Source organism: Alnus glutinosa, chromosome 4, assembly GCF_958979055.1.
Source record: "Alnus glutinosa chromosome 4, dhAlnGlut1.1, whole genome shotgun sequence".
NCBI classification, from domain to species: Eukaryota; Viridiplantae; Streptophyta; class Magnoliopsida; order Fagales; family Betulaceae; genus Alnus; species Alnus glutinosa.
Genome location: NC_084889.1, coordinates 32,889,680 through 32,906,465, shown reverse-complemented (window position 1 = coordinate 32,906,465; position 16,786 = coordinate 32,889,680). Strand labels below are relative to the sequence as shown.

Here is a 16,786-nt window from a genome sequence, read left to right as displayed (position 1 = left end):
TAAACCGGATACGATTAACCAGTTTGAAGAAAAAATTTGTATAGTACATAAATGGACAACCCTAACCCTAACCCTAAAGTAACTAACCACAATGGAACACATAGAAGGATTGATACAAAACCTAGCTCATCATTAACCGATACTAGTGCTAACAACAGAACACAACAGAAGTAAGAATTAAAAGCTAATGTGAACATCAAAAAAGAGAATGGTTTCCTCCATCTTTAAGTAATGGAAGGTGAAAACACAGAATTTATAAACTAAATTACTCAGTCAAGACAATAAAAAATGATGGAAAAACTAATCGAATAAACAAAACAACTGATCCCGTAATCGGGCCACTCTTCTCGAGCCACTTGGCAAATCATTAGCCAAAATACCCGAGAACAAAATCCATGGCATTTTTATGGTTTTTGATTTCTTTCCTCAATAACACACTGCTATGACCTCTGGAAAAAATATACATCTCTGATATGATATAAATCACCTGCTTTTGCAGCCCCACCACCTTATCGGCTTATCACATATTGTTGTAGTACAAATTGCTCTCTTCAAGAACGGGAGGTACATCTGGTTATGGAAATTTGATGTCCTCATGCATGCAAAGAAATGGTAGGCTTACAAGAGCAGACTCTTGCAGGCCTCAATATCAGATGCTTGTGAGTCCAACACACCTTGGCCAGATGGAGTGGAGCTAACAACCCGGAGTGCTGCTTCAAGTAAAGCTTTCTGGAACCGGTCATCTTCCACCTTCTCAAGGATCTCATTGACCACCTTAAAATCCAGTCCCCTAGCAAAAACAAGTTTCCCAATTATTTCACCAAAATTATTTGGTGCTTTGGGCAAGTCGATGCCAACATCATCCAACATTGAGCCATAGAGCAAACATCCGGTCCTGATGTCTATAGGCGTAAGAACCTTCTTAGCAAGCAAATACTCCAGAAGATTCCCTACTGGTTCGACACAGGGAGGACTTTTCTCTAGTCCAAGGGAAATAGCTTCCTTGACAAACTCGGGGTGGTAAGTTGGAGACTTTAGTTCCTCCACACACTGTAACGCTTCATCCAAAAGCCGGACACTGAAATACTCCTCCAGAAGAGAGGCAGTTTTTTTCTGAAGATCATCTGAGCTCAACCTTGGAGCTGGTGCCGCCTGTGGCTTCTCAGTAAGGGGAAGTGCAGATACAGCAGGAACAGGTTTAGCAGGTACAGGGACTTGAGATGCAGGCTCTGCACCAAAACCATAGTCGGAAGGGCGAGTAGGAGGGGGCCCACTGCCCTGCAATAGGGCACTAGTCTTCCCACTGATGAAGCCAGCACTGCCCTGTGGTAAGAGCTTTGCGTTCAGTGATGGTGACTTGCCAATTAACGGTGGCTGGACACGTCCAGCAGGTAAGCCATCACCCCTCGGCATTGACCGGTTTCGAGGCACTTCCCAGTTGTCATTATCAAATCCAGGCATTCCAGGCATCTTCCTGGTTCCAGGCATTCCAGGCATCAAACCCCCAGTGCCAGGTCGGCCCATGGAGAAACCCCCTGGGCTGGTATTCCCTTGAGCACCAGAAACAATACCACGACTATTCCTAATGCTTGCAGTAGCACCTGGACGCAATCCAAGATTTTTCTCTGCTTCTGTGTGTATCTCAGTGATGGTTTTGGCTTTTACCTGCAAAAACCAAGATAGTAAAGAGATGATTAGAAATTATAACTCAACACATCTTTATATCAGTTGATGATCTATCTAGAATAAAGATGACATTAGGATGTCTACCTCTTCACGTCTAGGAACCCAATTGTTAGACCTCAAATCAAGAACATCACGAAGCATGAACCTTACACGTGGGATCAGTTGAGGGTTTGTGCTCAGATCCTTCAATCGGCTAAAGTACAGATCATTTATACGCCGTGATTTTGGGCTCTCATCAAGCTGCTTACCGATAGTGTTAAAAAATTGGCATACGGCTTCAACATTTTCCTCCTCAGGACAAGACTTACTATCAGATGCAGCAGATGCTCCTAGAAGCTCCTGTTGCACATATACAAGTAACCATGAAAAAACTATAAATAATTTGAAATTATATTTAAATCAAGCCTCAAAGAGAGAGATCGAATTAGAACCTGAACAATGTGATGAACAATCTTTTCAGGTACCATCTTCTGCCTCAGGAGCTCTCCAATTAACCGGATATTTCCAAGCGTACGAATCTTGATCAATCTTTCTTTATCTCGACGCTCCATCTCTTGCTCAGGTGCAGTCATCTGCCTTGCTTCTTCTCTCAGTTGTTCAGCACCTTCAAAAGCCTCCTGGCAGATATTCAAAAGGACTCGCTTGAAAGTAATATCTTTACCATCAGCTTCTTCAGATGGGAACGGAGGAAGCTTTTCATTAAGATCAGAACACAGAAGAGCATACATATGACAAAATGTGGGTTCCAGCACGGCCTTCTCAAATATTAGCGATATAACCCCCTGTATAGTAAATCAACTGTGAGCCTAACTTAACATGAGATAAAACTAAACAAAATATTTAGTAGAAGCATTCAGATATAGATTATTAAATTTAAGACTAACCCTCAAGATATCAGCCGATGTAATGCCAGAGTCAATAAGTTGACCTTTAAGCAGATCAAACTTCTCAGGGGTGAGCTTGTTCAGAATCCTGCATAAGAATAGAAAACAGTCATGTCAACCTTCAAAAGTCCTTAAACCAAGGCTATGCTTTTGGGGGGGCGGCCGGGGGGGTTAATTCCTTTTTGAAGAAACAGCTAGATAGCATAAACAGGCACAAAGGTTATTACATCTAATGCTGTTAATAAAGGGGAAGGAATAATGTCCCATCATATAATCTCATCTTCATTAAACACAAACATTTCCTTTCATGGGCATGACACAGTTGATGATTGACATGTATATTTACTGATTTAAAATGCTATCATTAGTTGCCAGTTTCGTGTCTGACACTTCTAAACTGCATTCCTGCAACAATGCTTAAATTTACCATACAGTGGGGGACCATGCATGCACTTTTTATTTGTGTCAAACTGAATTAGATTAGTTTTTAAATGGTTGTATGGGAGTTATGCATATTTTGCTGCATTATAATGTGATCAAATCTATCTATGTCCTCAAATCATGAATTGTGTTAGTTGTAGCCTATCCCGTAGTTTGACCTACGTAAAGATAACAGGTGCAATAATTACCCCTTTTTAAAGAAGAATGTTTTTAAGTCTCAAGAACCTAAAGCATTTTCCAGATGGCATCCCAGACTTTCAACATTTGAAGGAATGCCAAAAGGTCAGACAACAAATATTACAGAAATCAAAGTGCAATAACCTGTCTCCATTTTGTAACAATTTGTTAACAATCCACATTAACTATGATAATGGAGATATTTAATGCAGAAAACTAAAGATCTCTATGATATATTACCCCTTTACAGTCTTCAATACACGGTCCTTCTCAGAGAGAGTTGCCCTTCTCGCTGACCATGGCACCTCAGCCTTGACTAGAGCAGGAGCAGGTCCTCCCTAACAATGAAAACAATAAAACTAAACACCGTGCAAATAAAGAGCAACAAATACAAAAATCAGATTCTAAAAAGTGCAAACAAAACAGAGCAAAAATTTGATTATTAAGCACAGATCATACATGATCAAGTTATCAACCTATCATGTAAGTGTAATAAGTCCAGACTTCATATCAAAATATCACCTAACAAAGATCCAAAAATAATATGTACCATGAAAGCATACTCTCAACACCTTGTTGAGATTTTAAGAATGATACTAAAAGGCAAAAACACTTATTGCCTAGAAAGCAAACATATTGCAGAAATAAGCCAGTACAAACACATGAACGAGACCAACACTTCCCTAAGAGGCCTTATGTCCAACAAACTACTCACATGTTCACAATTTCAAAATAAAACAGAACATGTGACTGGCATTATATTGGAGATGTTATATACTTATTTAAAACAGCATTTCTTTGTATCAAGAATAAGGTATAGCTGAGAGCAATGAAAGAATAGTGTCCCATACTTTCTTCACTGCTCCAAAAGGCCATTTACAAGCTTTTTTCATTTGAAAAGCTTTCAATTGAACTTCATAACATGTAGCTTCAATTTAAGAACGTGCATCTTGTTCCTAGTATGAGAAGAGCTAACATATTGTAGGAGTACTTTCTATACTGTACCACACATTACAGGATCAAGAAAAAAATAAGACTGTACTTACAGATTATGTGCAAGTAAATCCTCAGAGAGGTGCATGGTGAAAAGCTTCTATCAAAAGATTTTAAAAATATGAGGAAAAAAACCAAACAAAACAAAATCTAGTAACCGGCTTATTAAGTTCCGAGTATGTCAGCAATTCCCACGGTAATAGTTGCCAAGTGTTTGAGCAGTACTGTAAGGCAAGAAGTAATCAGACCAAGATCACAGTATACAAATCTTCCATTAATTAAATATATGTTATATCAGTAACAAGAGTTGCATGAGTAACAACACAACAATATACACTTTGAACATAGTATACTTATAATAATACCACAAGAAGTTTTGATACGCAAGCAGAAATAAATTTCAATCAGTACAACTGTTTTAATAAATAAAAATTAGTTTATAGTGAAGCTCATATAAAGATGATTTCAAAAAATTCAACATTACAGACCTAGGTATTAAGAAATGTAGAAATATAATATTTTTTTGTTTTGATAAGTAAGAAAATTTTATTAAAAAAGTGTAAGGCGCCCCTAAGTACACAGGATAATATTATTATTTCTTTATATATTAATTACCCCTTGGGCCCTTCCAAATTGGGAGTTGAGTTGGTCTTGGCGATTGTCTTCCTGCTGTCTGGAATCAAAACGACCACCAAACTCCTTGGCATCTCCAGAGGTAGGAAACTGTGCTGACCGGCCACGCCAGTCACGATTATCTGGCTCAGAATAACGACTCTGAGATTGAGGTGGTGGCTGGAGAAGAGAAATTTTTATAAAAAAAAAAAAAAAGAAGAAGAAGAAGAAGACAAAAAAAAGAAAAAGAAGTTAATAAAATGACCATTCACATACTAGGAAGTAGATATGAAAACTTCAAAGCAAAAGAAAAAACGAATAAAACCATCTTTACTATCACAAACTATGAATACAAAGATCAGTAAAAGAAGTGCAAAGCAAGTAACTTATATGTAAAGATCAGTTTTTAGCCTTCCATTAAATCTATTGGCCAGTCCCCCACCCCCCGAGTGTCATTAAAAGAGTGCCTACATGCGCTTGAGAAAAATCCTTCTTTCCCCCACCTCAAGTGTGCTTCTTTCGCAAAGCGCTAGGTGCTCAAAGGCACGCTTCTTATATTTTATTTAAGAAAGTTTGATTCGGTTAAAAATAACCATTGGATTAGATACCAATTAAAATTTACAGTGAATTAATTATAAAAACCAGTTCACTAAACCATACACAATTTTTTGGGGGGCCTTATTTAAAGTAGCCACCACTAGCACCCATCCCCCCAACCCATTTAAACAAAAAGAAAGATGCAGTTTTGTAAGAGAGCTTTGTTTCACCCAAAACAGAGAACTGATTCTTTTTCTTTTCTTAATTTTTAGTAGTCTAAAAAAGATTCGTTGTCCTTAATATTTAGCACTTTTACACTTATCAAAAAATATTTAGCACTTTTACACCGAGCATTTTAACAGTTTAGTTATACTGCATTGTGATCACCAACTCAACAAAACAATCCTGCAATGTAGCATGCCTGTCTAGCAAACTCAAAGAACAAAAGAGACTTGACATATCCTTAAAAATGTGCGCCTTATTTTAATCAAGGGCATGGTTGCACTATGCACCATAAAGCCTTGGCACTCAAGGGCGCCTATTGCTTTTAACAACATTTGTCATCCTTGTGGAAAAAGGGGAGGAGCGGGGGATGAGAACTCAAAGTTGGACATAAACTCACAGTGGTTTCTACACGTCCCCAATTTTGGTCTTCACCAAAGAATTCAGCATCAATTTCTCGTTTGATCCTTAGAATATCATCAGGGACTTCAACAGCCTGCAAAAAGCAGGTAGAATAATCATTCAAATATTAACATAGATTGCAAGAAAATGTGAAGATCCAAATTTTGTCTCCAACAACAACATGAAGATCCAACTATTTTCTTCAAATGACCCAAAAGTACAGCAGTATACATGAAAAGAATTAAAAAAGAACAACTAAAAAATAACGGAAGTCATGTTTCATTATTTATTTATTTCTTGTGCAAAAATAAAACATGGGAGGCATGAGAATAGGAAAAGAAATGGAGGGAGAAAGGGAAAGGAAAGAGCATTTTATATGAACCACATCCTGCACGTAAAATACAAGAATATTGTGTGAACGTTGATGGCATTGGAGGTTGGGTGGGGGGAAGAAGCAATAAAATCAAGAATATTGTGTTGATTTTATCACCTCAAATTGACCCATTCATCCATAGCAACCAAAAGAAAAGGCAATGAAAACAAATCTAGTACTCCCTCCATCCCATATTTTTGGTCCTCTATTCCATTTTGGGAGGTTCAAAAATATTAATGCAATCAAACACGAAAACACATTTGAGCATCAACAGCATCGAATTAATTCATTACCTCTCTAAGCTGTAATAGCTCGTCACGATTGTACCGCACGCGCTCACGACTCTCAAATCGCGCGTCTCCAGTCTACAACAACGAAACAACTAAAGAGTCAATAAGGTTCAATCACATTATGATTCAATAGTCAACATACAATATAAAAAGGCTTTAAAGAGAAGTGCAAGGAAAAAGGAAGTATACGGGCATAAATACTTCAGTTAACTACCACAAATAATTAGATTATAAATTGCATGGTATACTTTGAAACACTAATTTTTACAAATATACATCAATAACTCAACAGACTGCAAAGTTCTACTCCAAGTCAAGAAGGATCAAAATACTTGGGACAAAAAATGGGAATTAAAAGGTTTTCACATAAGATAGTGAAATCACGCTCTATGTAGAAGAATCTTCTTGACATTTTGACGATCCCACGAAATAAAATTAGTAAAGATGCCAAAAGTACAACAAAGAGTCACTACAAGACTGCCTACAACAACTTCCGTATATTAAAACAGCTACACTGATAATGCTCACAATCCCCATCCTCAATGAATCTAGCCTGTAAAAACACACTGAAAAAAACTCCAACTTACATGCTAAATCACTTACAAAAGAGCCAACTGTCAAATGGCATGGACTAATGACTCATTCCATAGGTCCAATATCATGTAGACTGCAGACATAGTGTACCTAACTCTCTCATGCAGAACTGAACGGCTCTTTGATCAAAATCCCGTGTTTGTAGGTCCTTTATGGGCAGAAACGAAACTCACAAAATGCCCACCTAAAGCCTACATATTAATGTCTGTCCATATTTACAGCAGGTACACATACTGAGTGGCCCACCAAGAATTAGGACATTAACCTCAACTATTACATAACATTAACCCCTCTAACGAAAGCCTCAACATCAAAATACCATTTTGATGCATTAAACGACTATTTTCCCATTACTGGTTAGTTAATAACACTAACAAAAACAACAACGCGAATAAGAAGATTAAACAGTAAAAGCGTCAGTCAGGCTCGCTTTTTTTTAATGTCCCTTTCTCACTTTGGAAAGAAAAACCCTATACGTTCTTCACCCATAAAAGCAAAAAGGGATTTCCCCAACAATAAAAAAGTGCCAAATTTATTCCCATAATCACAAACACAAAAGTGTACTACAAATCTAAAACACACCAACCCAGTAATTGTTGGAACTAACCAAACCCATGAGACCCTTAAAATTTATATAAGATCTAGATCAAAAAAATTTAAACCCCCCCCCCCCCCCCCCCCCCACCACCAATACAAACATACTCGCACTAAAAGATCCAAAATTTCACACATCCTAATCCACCCATTCTTGCGCATAACCCAATTCAAACCAAAAAAACCAATATCTTTCTCAATAACAACTCCACCCCAATAGAAAAAACAACAAAAGCAAATCATATTCCAAACCATCCCAATCAAAAAAAAACAAACAATAACAACCAAAGAAAATCAAGACCCACACACGTATACATCTATATATCGAAAACATACGAAAAACCCAGATCCAAAAAGAGTGATAGGGATTGGATAAAGACCTTCAGAGAGAAGGTAGGAGGAGCGCCGCCATGAGGACGCAGGAGAGGGAGATCGGAGGAAAAAGAACCGAAAGCAGGGAAAGAATTGGAAGAAGCCGAAGACAAAGAGGAGGGACCAAGGAGTCTGCCGCCGCGACCGCCACCAGGTCTCAAGCTCAGCACCGTCTGATCACCCTGCTGCATACCTCGGATCTTTCGCTCAGCGAGAACACGAAGAAGAAGAAGAACAAGAACAAGAAAAACAAGCAATCTCCGCCGTCCGATTACGAACTACGAGAGACAAGATTCAGCTGTGGGATACGCTGAATCAGAGAAGGAATAGGGGCCTTTTAGAGGGATTTATAGAGAGAGCGGCTATGGGGGGCTCTCTCTCTCTTCTGCGGGAGAGAGCTAAGAAGAGAAGAGAAGAAAGGAGGCCGGTGGAGAGGCAAACAAACCCTTCTTTAGGTGAGTGTGTGTATGCTGAATTTACTGTTTTGTCTTTTTTATATTTTTCTTTTTCTGCTGAGCTTTGGTTTTCTATTCCTTGGCGAGTTTGGTTTTTTCGGTATTCTCAGAGTAGGAAACGGAATTACGGAATTACGTCGGTGTCCTTGGTTGTCATGGATAGCATAATTGGATACCCTTTTTTGGGTTGACGAATCTGCCCTCGTTCTTTCTAATTACATGAATATTCTTGTTGCTACCCACTCTTAATGGCTTTTTATTTTTGGCCACGCCATTAAAAAAAACCAGCCTAATCCTTATAAAATCTAATGCCTTTCTGATTAATAGTAGTTTCTTTTTAAGGCCAAGTTTTTAATTCGGACAATTAAAGGTATAAAATTGCCCTTTATAATAAATAAGGCTAATTGCTTAATTTTCTCATCGGTCTCTTAATAGAGAACATGTTAGTTGTTAATAAACTCACGTCAAACTAGGGTTGGCAATTCGGGTTTACAGGTCGGGTTCGTGTCAACCCGATTGCACAATCGGGTTCAACACGAACCTGACCCCGATTATTAATCGGGTCGATATCTTGAACCCGAACACGACCCGTATGCCAATCGAGTTACCCGAACACGACCCGGGTAACCTGTTGTGAACCCCATTCCGCATACCCCAAACACTGGCAAACAACACAATCTCAGCCTCTCACGCCCCACGGCCCCAGCTCAACCTCACCACTGTCCACAACCACTACTTCACCAACTCACAAAACAACGTGGACTCCAACCCCCTCCTCTCCGATGCCCAAGAAGACATTTCCACTTCCGAAGATAAAATCGACGAGCTCAACATCGTCGAAGATCCTCAGCAACAAGACGAATCGGAGGAAGAAGATGCAGAGTCGCAGATGGCGACTGATCGGATCGGACTTGGGTTTCGTTGTTTCCGGCTACTCCTTCGACCGTCTCAGCGGGGCCATCACTCATCAGGAGGGCGTTCAGCCAGTGCTCGATCGACGAGTGGGACGACGATCGCTCAGGGTCTGACCGTCTGAGGATCAGAGGAGGCGTGAACGGTGAAACATCTGAAATTCTGAAATGGCTGAAGGAGAGCCGGAGAGGACTAGAGGAGGCGTGAAAGAAAGTGAAAAAAGACTGAAAAGAAAAGATGCGACTGCTAGGGTTTATTTCGACCCTTTCTTGTTTTTTTTTTTTTTTTTTATAAATCAAACGGGTTGTAATCGTGTCAGCGGGTCAACCCGCCAAACACGATTATAACAGTGTCATAATCGGGTTGGCTCGATTATGACCCGAACCCGATTACCCCAAACCCAAACCCTGTATTTTCGTGTCGTGTTCGTGCCGGGTTCACGGGTCGTGTCAAAAATTGCCAACCCTACGTCAAACCAATTGAAATGCAACACGTGACGAAAATATCATGTTATTTGTCACCATTTGCAACATCGTAAGCAATGTGTCCCCGATACCGAAAAAGTTTTAAGCTTTTGATTATCAAAATTAGAAACTCAAACCTTGAGATAAATAAAAATCGAAGTTTTTAGTTCGAACAATTAAAGGTATAATAAGCTTTTGCTTTATAACAAATAAGTCTAGCTGTCTAATTTTGTCGTGTCGGTCTCTTAATAGATAACATGTTAGCTATAAATAAACTCAAGTCAAACCAATTAAAATGTAACGAGTGACAAAAATCTCATGTTATTTGTCCCCATTTGTAACACGTAAGCAATGTGTCCCCGCTACCAAAAAAGTTGACGAGTGGTCTTACTTGTTGCAATGCATAAATTTAAGCCTTTGATTATCAAATTACAAACTCAAGCCTTGAGACAAATAGGAATCGAAGTTTTTAATTCGGACAATTAAAAGTATAAGCTTTTACTTGATAACAAATAAGGCTAACTGTCTAATTTTTTTTTCTCATCAGTCTCTTAATAGAGAACATGTTAGTTGTTAATAAACTTATGTCAAACCAATTAAAACGTAACACGTAACAAAAGATCATGTTATACACGTAAACAATCCAACCCCATTACTGGAAAAGTAGACGATTGGTCTTACTTGTTGCAATGCAGAAATTTAAGCCTTTGATTATCAAAATTATAAACTCAAACCTTGAGACAAATAGGAATCGAAGTTTTTAATTCGGACAATTAAAGGTATAAGCTTTTGCTTTATACAAATAAGGCTAACTGTCGGATTTTCTCATCAGTTTCTTAATAGATAACATGTTAATTGTTAATAAACTCACGTCAAACCAATTAAAACATAACACTTGACAAAATATCATGTTATACACGTAAGCAATGCGTTCCCACTACCGGAAAAGTAGACAATTGGTCTTACTTGTTGCAATGTAGAAATTTAAGCTTTTGATTATCAAAATTAGAAACTCTAACCTTATATAACGGGGTTTAACTTGGACTCTTATGGGACAATTTTGTTTTTTAATGTTGATAATGCAAGATAATGTTTGGAAACTACTTTAAAGTGTCAATAGTATCTCTTTTTATCTTTTATCTTCTTTTTTTTTTTTTCTTTTTACAAGGTGTCAATAGGCTAATTATTATTATATCCATGCATCATAATTATAATTAAGGTGATAAAATCACATAAGATATGAAACACCAAATTTGATCTAATGGGTATTAAATTGTTTTTCAATAAACAAAACTGCCAACTTCAATCTATAAATTTCTTTATTTTCACACCAATTAAGTAGGGCAATCTTCATATTTTTACACACTTATGTCCATTTTCTAAGTGTTAAAGGATCTGACTAAATACATTTTAAAGATATTGTCGTCGCAATCAATCTTGAAGCCCTAAATTTTGTTGCCTTCGTATTTTTCTCTACTTTTATTATATTTTTCCAACAGGCAATAATATAGGTTGTTTTGCTTGAACTAAGGTTGGTAATCTTTTACACGACCCGCGAATTCGACACGAACACGTCATGAAGTTATAGGATTTGGGTTTAGACTAAGCGAGACCGGGGCATAAATGGGTTAACCCACCAACCCGCTGATGACCCGACTAGTTATATGTGCTGACCCGCCAACCCAACGGGTTAACCTGCACAACCCGTTTAACTAATCATGTTGGATTCAGGTTGGCCTAAATGGATTGGCGAGTCATTCGTGTCGACCCAAATCGACACGTTTACTCGTTTTGCCAATCCTAACTTGAACACTTAGAAGAGAATGGGCGTTTGGAAGGCTTGCTGTTGTTTGTGGAAGGAATTGAAATATAGTGCATAATTGGGTGAACATTGAGAGTTGTATGCTGTGATGAATGAGTTTGGTGTAGACTAATTTTGTTAATTTCATATATAGCTCAATGTTTGTGATAAAAATATCATATACATGCTTCTTATCTAATTTGGAATAATCTTATGTATTTATGATTTTTTTTTTTTTTTTAATTTTTATAAAAACCATATTTTCCTCTTTTTAGAGTTGTAACCTATAATCATATTGCTATTGGTTGCGAAAAAATTGGGTAAGACTAATAATAGCAAAAAATTTATACCAATCTACAATAACTTAAAAATAAATTGTTTTCTCTCATGGATTTTTGACTTACTCATGCCTTTGATCCTAGAGAACATGGTTATGATAATTAGGATAATGATTAGGGGTGTATAACCGGTTGTGGTTATTTTCTCATAACCGCAACCGCAACAGTTGCAGTTATTACCAACAACTAGTTATCCAGTTATTAAACGGGTAGCCGATTTTCAAGTTTATCAAAAATAATAGTGGAAAGCATACCAATTCCAAACCACTTGAGAATATAATCCCAGCACCAGCAGATGCATAATTCATTCCATGAATCATATATTTCACATTTTTTCTCTGCCACATATAACTTGGTACAAAGGGAAGTCCAAGACACAAAGCTGATTAAAGAATCCAAAACATAAAACCCAAAATAAGAAAAATCTTATACCTATTAATTAATCCGTTCTCATCAATAAAATCCATAATCAAGAATTGTTTTTATTATAGACTTCTAGCAAAAAAAAAATGTATACTCTTTTTGGCGCATGAGAAAATACAGTAAAACAAATTCAAATCGTTGAATCTTAGAACTTTAGCCATGTGGATCTCAAGAAAACTAAAATCTCGATTCTCAAACCAAAACAAGAATACCAAGACCAAATTTCAATTTATTTTCTTTCTTTACACTCTTCTCAGTAACCAAACATAGGGACACTTAAAAAAAGAAAATGAGATCATGAGAGGGACTCGGCCTAGGAGTGTGCGACGACGTGAGAAAATAAGAAAAGAAGGGAAAGCAGGGAGCCAGAGAGTGGGCGACGACGTGACAGTGACAGTGAGAGTCTGAGAGAAAATTAGGTCAAAAACTCAGAATTAGGTTATATATTTTTAATTATTTACATTTTTTTATTTGTAATATATATATATAAACCAATTACTCGATTATTAATCAGTTTCCTAAAATCCTATAACCGGTAAATGCAATCGGGGTATCCGGTTATCTGATTGCGGTTATTTTCGATTTTTTGATTACCCGGTTAACAGTTGTTAGCGGTTATTAGCGATTAATAACCGCTCTGCTTGTACACTCCTAATAATGATAATATGTTTGTCCAACAATAATTTTTGTTTCAATTTAGGGTTAATGTAAAAATTCTTAAATGGTCAAATTGTGATAGAGTAAAATCTTGTTACATAGATATAACAAAAACCTAAGAAAATCTTTAAAAAATGATTTATAAATTATATTTTGAGTTTGGATCGTTTTATGTTTTATATATGTGAATTCATATTGAAATTCTCTGTATTTTTAGCTCCATAGGGCTTAAATTTTGAGTTTACAAGTTCATACACTGTTCAAATTATATGCACGTAGATTTAGGGTGCGTTTGGGATTGCGATTTCGTAGACAATAAGTGCGATTTTAAACCAAATCGCAGAACATAGATCGTTTGGGAATTACGTTTTTAAAAATTGCGATTTGAAAACGCAGAAAATCTGCTTTTTCAAATCGCAGATAAGATGGTGCTTTTTTGAAAACGCAGAATTTTAAAGGTAAATTCGCGATTTTAAAGGCTAAACTGCGATTTTGCCAAACGCTTAATTGCGTTTTTAAAAATCATTTTTTTCAAATCGCACATTTTAAAATCGTTATTTTAAATCGCACTTTTTGAAATCGCAAACCCAAACGGACCCTTAGCTTAGGTCCAGTTTGAGTTGAAAATAAATCGGTTGGAATTGAAACACATTTTTTTTTGTATTTGATTCAACTTGAGTTCAATTTCAGTTAGAATTTAACTTGTCTAGATTGAAACACGTGTTTCTTATATTTTGCTATTAGACACATGTTCCAATCCAAACAAATTAAATTTTAGGGTTTAATAGGTTTGACCCCCCAGTGGGTTAAAGCCTTTATTTTTTGTCTTATGTGGTTCATTTTGTATTACAGATGATACATTGGTTATGGTGAAAGACGGAGATGGTACTTATGTCAAAAATTGATAGAAGTCCACGTCAACACCTCTAAGGTGTTGACATGTGTCTTATACCTAATTAAAAATTAAAAAAAACTAAAAATAATAAAAACTTAAAAAAAGAAAAGCTTTAAAAAATAATAATAATAAAAAGGGGTGGCTGAGGGCAAAATAGGGTGGCCACCCCTTTGGCCGGTCTGAAGGTGGCCAAACCACCTCTATAGCCCTTGGGGGTGGTTCGGCCACCCCCACAAGGCCAAAGAGCCAAAAAAAAAAAAAAAACAAGAAAAGTTTAGAGGGTTTAGCCATTGGGAGTGGCCGAATCACCACCGTGGGGGTGGTTCGACCACCCCCACGAGGTCAAAGAGTCAAAAAAAGAAAAAGTTTAGGGAGTTTAGCCCTTGGTGGTGGCCGAACCACCCCCTTTGGGCCATGGGGGTGGTCGAGCCACCCTCTCTATTTTTTTCATTTGTTTTTAATTTTTTAATGATTTTGTTTTTGAAGTTTTTCTTTTTTTAAAAAAATAAAATAAAATTTTGAAGCTTTTTTCTTTCAGTTTTTTTTTTTTTAATACATAGAACACGTACCAACACCTTATAGATGTTGACGTGGACTTTCTCAAATTTTTGACGGAAGTTTGGACAGAAGTACTATTTTCGTCTTTTGCCATAACAAACGTACCATTTGTGAAACGAAATGAACCATAGAGGACAAAAAAATAAAATTATTAAGTCACATGGGACAAAAATGTATTTGACCCTAAATTTTAACTAAAACTGAATCCAAACTCAATTTTAGCTAATCAATAATAGGGAATACTAATTTCAGTTCCATATTAATGACACTATTTGGACTCAAGAATCCAACAAGGACAAAATTGGCATTGCACAAACAAGATAAAAAAGATTTTCCTAAATTCCACCGGTTTCCTAAAACACCAACGTTTCCAAACAAGCACGAGGAGCAGCTCCCCACTCCTTCGCCCTAACTACACCGGCAACCGGCTGTGGGCCCCGCACTTCATTCTGACAGTCGGCGGTCTCGTGCATATCAACAGGCTGAATCTCAACGCGACAGCGACTCCCTCAACCCACACGTGTCGGTCAACCTCAGCTTTCAATAGCTCCGATTTGGTACGTACTCCCTTACGTCACCCCTTCAGCTTTTGCTATTTTGGGCTCTGTTTGTTTGGTGGGTTTTTCATGTAGATTGGGTTCACTCACTCACTCACTCGCTCATGTGGGCCTTTTTTTTATTTTTTATTTTTTATTTTTTATTTTTTAATCTCCTTGTGAAAAAGAGCTTCGAGGGGTGATAGGGACAAGGATTCTGGGCCTTTTCAGCCTGATCTGGAAAGCTCGTGGTGCTTTATGCCATTTTTGAACCAGAGAATTATTAGTTTTGTTTCATACAAAATCATTCACTGTATTTGATTCTTTCTGCCTTTGCATCTTTATCTCGTTTTAAGCTTTCTCATTGGAGGTTCTCTGCACAACCAAAAGTAATACCTTTTGTTTCATCAAAAAAATAAAAAAGAAAAAAAAGTAATACCTTTTGGTAGACCAATTCACCAAGAAGGGTCCAAAGCTGCTAGCCTAGTAGTTCCATACACCTAAGCGGCCAAGCCCAACGACCACCTTTGGGACTTGGGAGAAACACTTAAGTGCAGGGTAGAGCCTTGCAGAGAATTCCTACCCCGGCCACACTATCAAATTGAGAATATTTATTGCCTACCCACTATCCATTACTGTACACTCCCCCGGAGGAGCTTTCGTCTTACTTGTGAGCGCGTGTCCCACCCGCGTCGACGCGTGAGTAGCCCTTAGTCGTGCATTGACGATTTTTTTTTCTGCCTTTCACCATTGCCGCCGATTTTCTATGGTTGTCCACTACCTCATGGCACCCATCGCCGGCGAGTGGTCTTCACGCACCGGTATATACCATTCGTAGATGCTACTATTCAGTGTTTTTATTTGCTGTCTTTTTAATTTTTCTTGTAATTTTCTATTCTTTGTGAAACTTTTTTTTTTTTTTTTACTAGTTTTATGTGTTGACCTTTTTCTATTATTAGTGTTGTAAATACTTCTGGCTTTTGTTCTGTTTACGGAATTTTTTTTCCTTTCTTAGTGCCTTCGTTGGCGTTATCAGTTACTTTGATGGGCCATGTCATTTATTTGACCAATTTCCAACTGCTCTTATAAAAGCTCTGTCGCATTTATATTTTATTTTCGTATAATTTTCATTTTCCCCTGCCCCACTATAAATAGAAAAAGAACAAAAAAAAAAAAAAAAAAAAAAAAGGGACAAAAAAAAAGAAAAGAAGAAGAAGACATTCTCTAGCTAGCTAGGAAATACCTTCTATTAGGTGGTGGGTTTAATCACCTGCATTAATAGAAAGAGTGTTGAACTAGTATTTAGGTGAAGGCTTAGGTGAATAGCATACTTTAATATACTTGGGGGGTCTTTTTTCAATGTAGTGAAATTTTTGTATATACACAAACATATGCAAAAATTACAAAGAGATAAGCCATGATAGAGCATCATCTTGTCAACATTGATGTGGTCCTATAAATTATAAGGGATAGTCAACTATAATTTTCCTCTAAAAATTATCATGCTTACTTTGGAATTCTTAAAATGGTTTAGAATATAGGAGCGAATTAAGGAACTAATTAATCTAAC

The 16,786-nt window shown here is 37.2% G+C and overlaps 1 protein-coding gene and 1 non-coding gene across 2 annotated transcripts; both read right to left on the bottom strand.

The window, feature by feature from the left end:
- Positions 1–209: 209 nt before the first annotated feature.
- Positions 210–8,633, bottom strand: LOC133865209 (eukaryotic translation initiation factor). Its single transcript, XM_062301574.1, has 9 exons — positions 8,186–8,633; positions 6,621–6,692; positions 5,953–6,048; positions 4,797–4,973; positions 3,429–3,526; positions 2,571–2,658; positions 2,118–2,468; positions 1,771–2,025; positions 210–1,665 (listed from the first exon to the last, which is right to left on the bottom strand). Exons 1-9 carry the CDS (start codon positions 8,366–8,368, stop codon positions 619–621), a joined length of 2,367 nt encoding a protein of 788 aa, XP_062157558.1. The 5' UTR covers positions 8,369–8,633; the 3' UTR covers positions 210–618.
- Positions 7,345–7,450, bottom strand: LOC133867546 (small nucleolar RNA snoR103). The gene has a single exon (XR_009900101.1). It is a non-coding gene; the product is annotated as a small nucleolar RNA snoR103 (small nucleolar RNA).
- Positions 8,634–16,786: the final 8,153 nt, after the last annotated feature.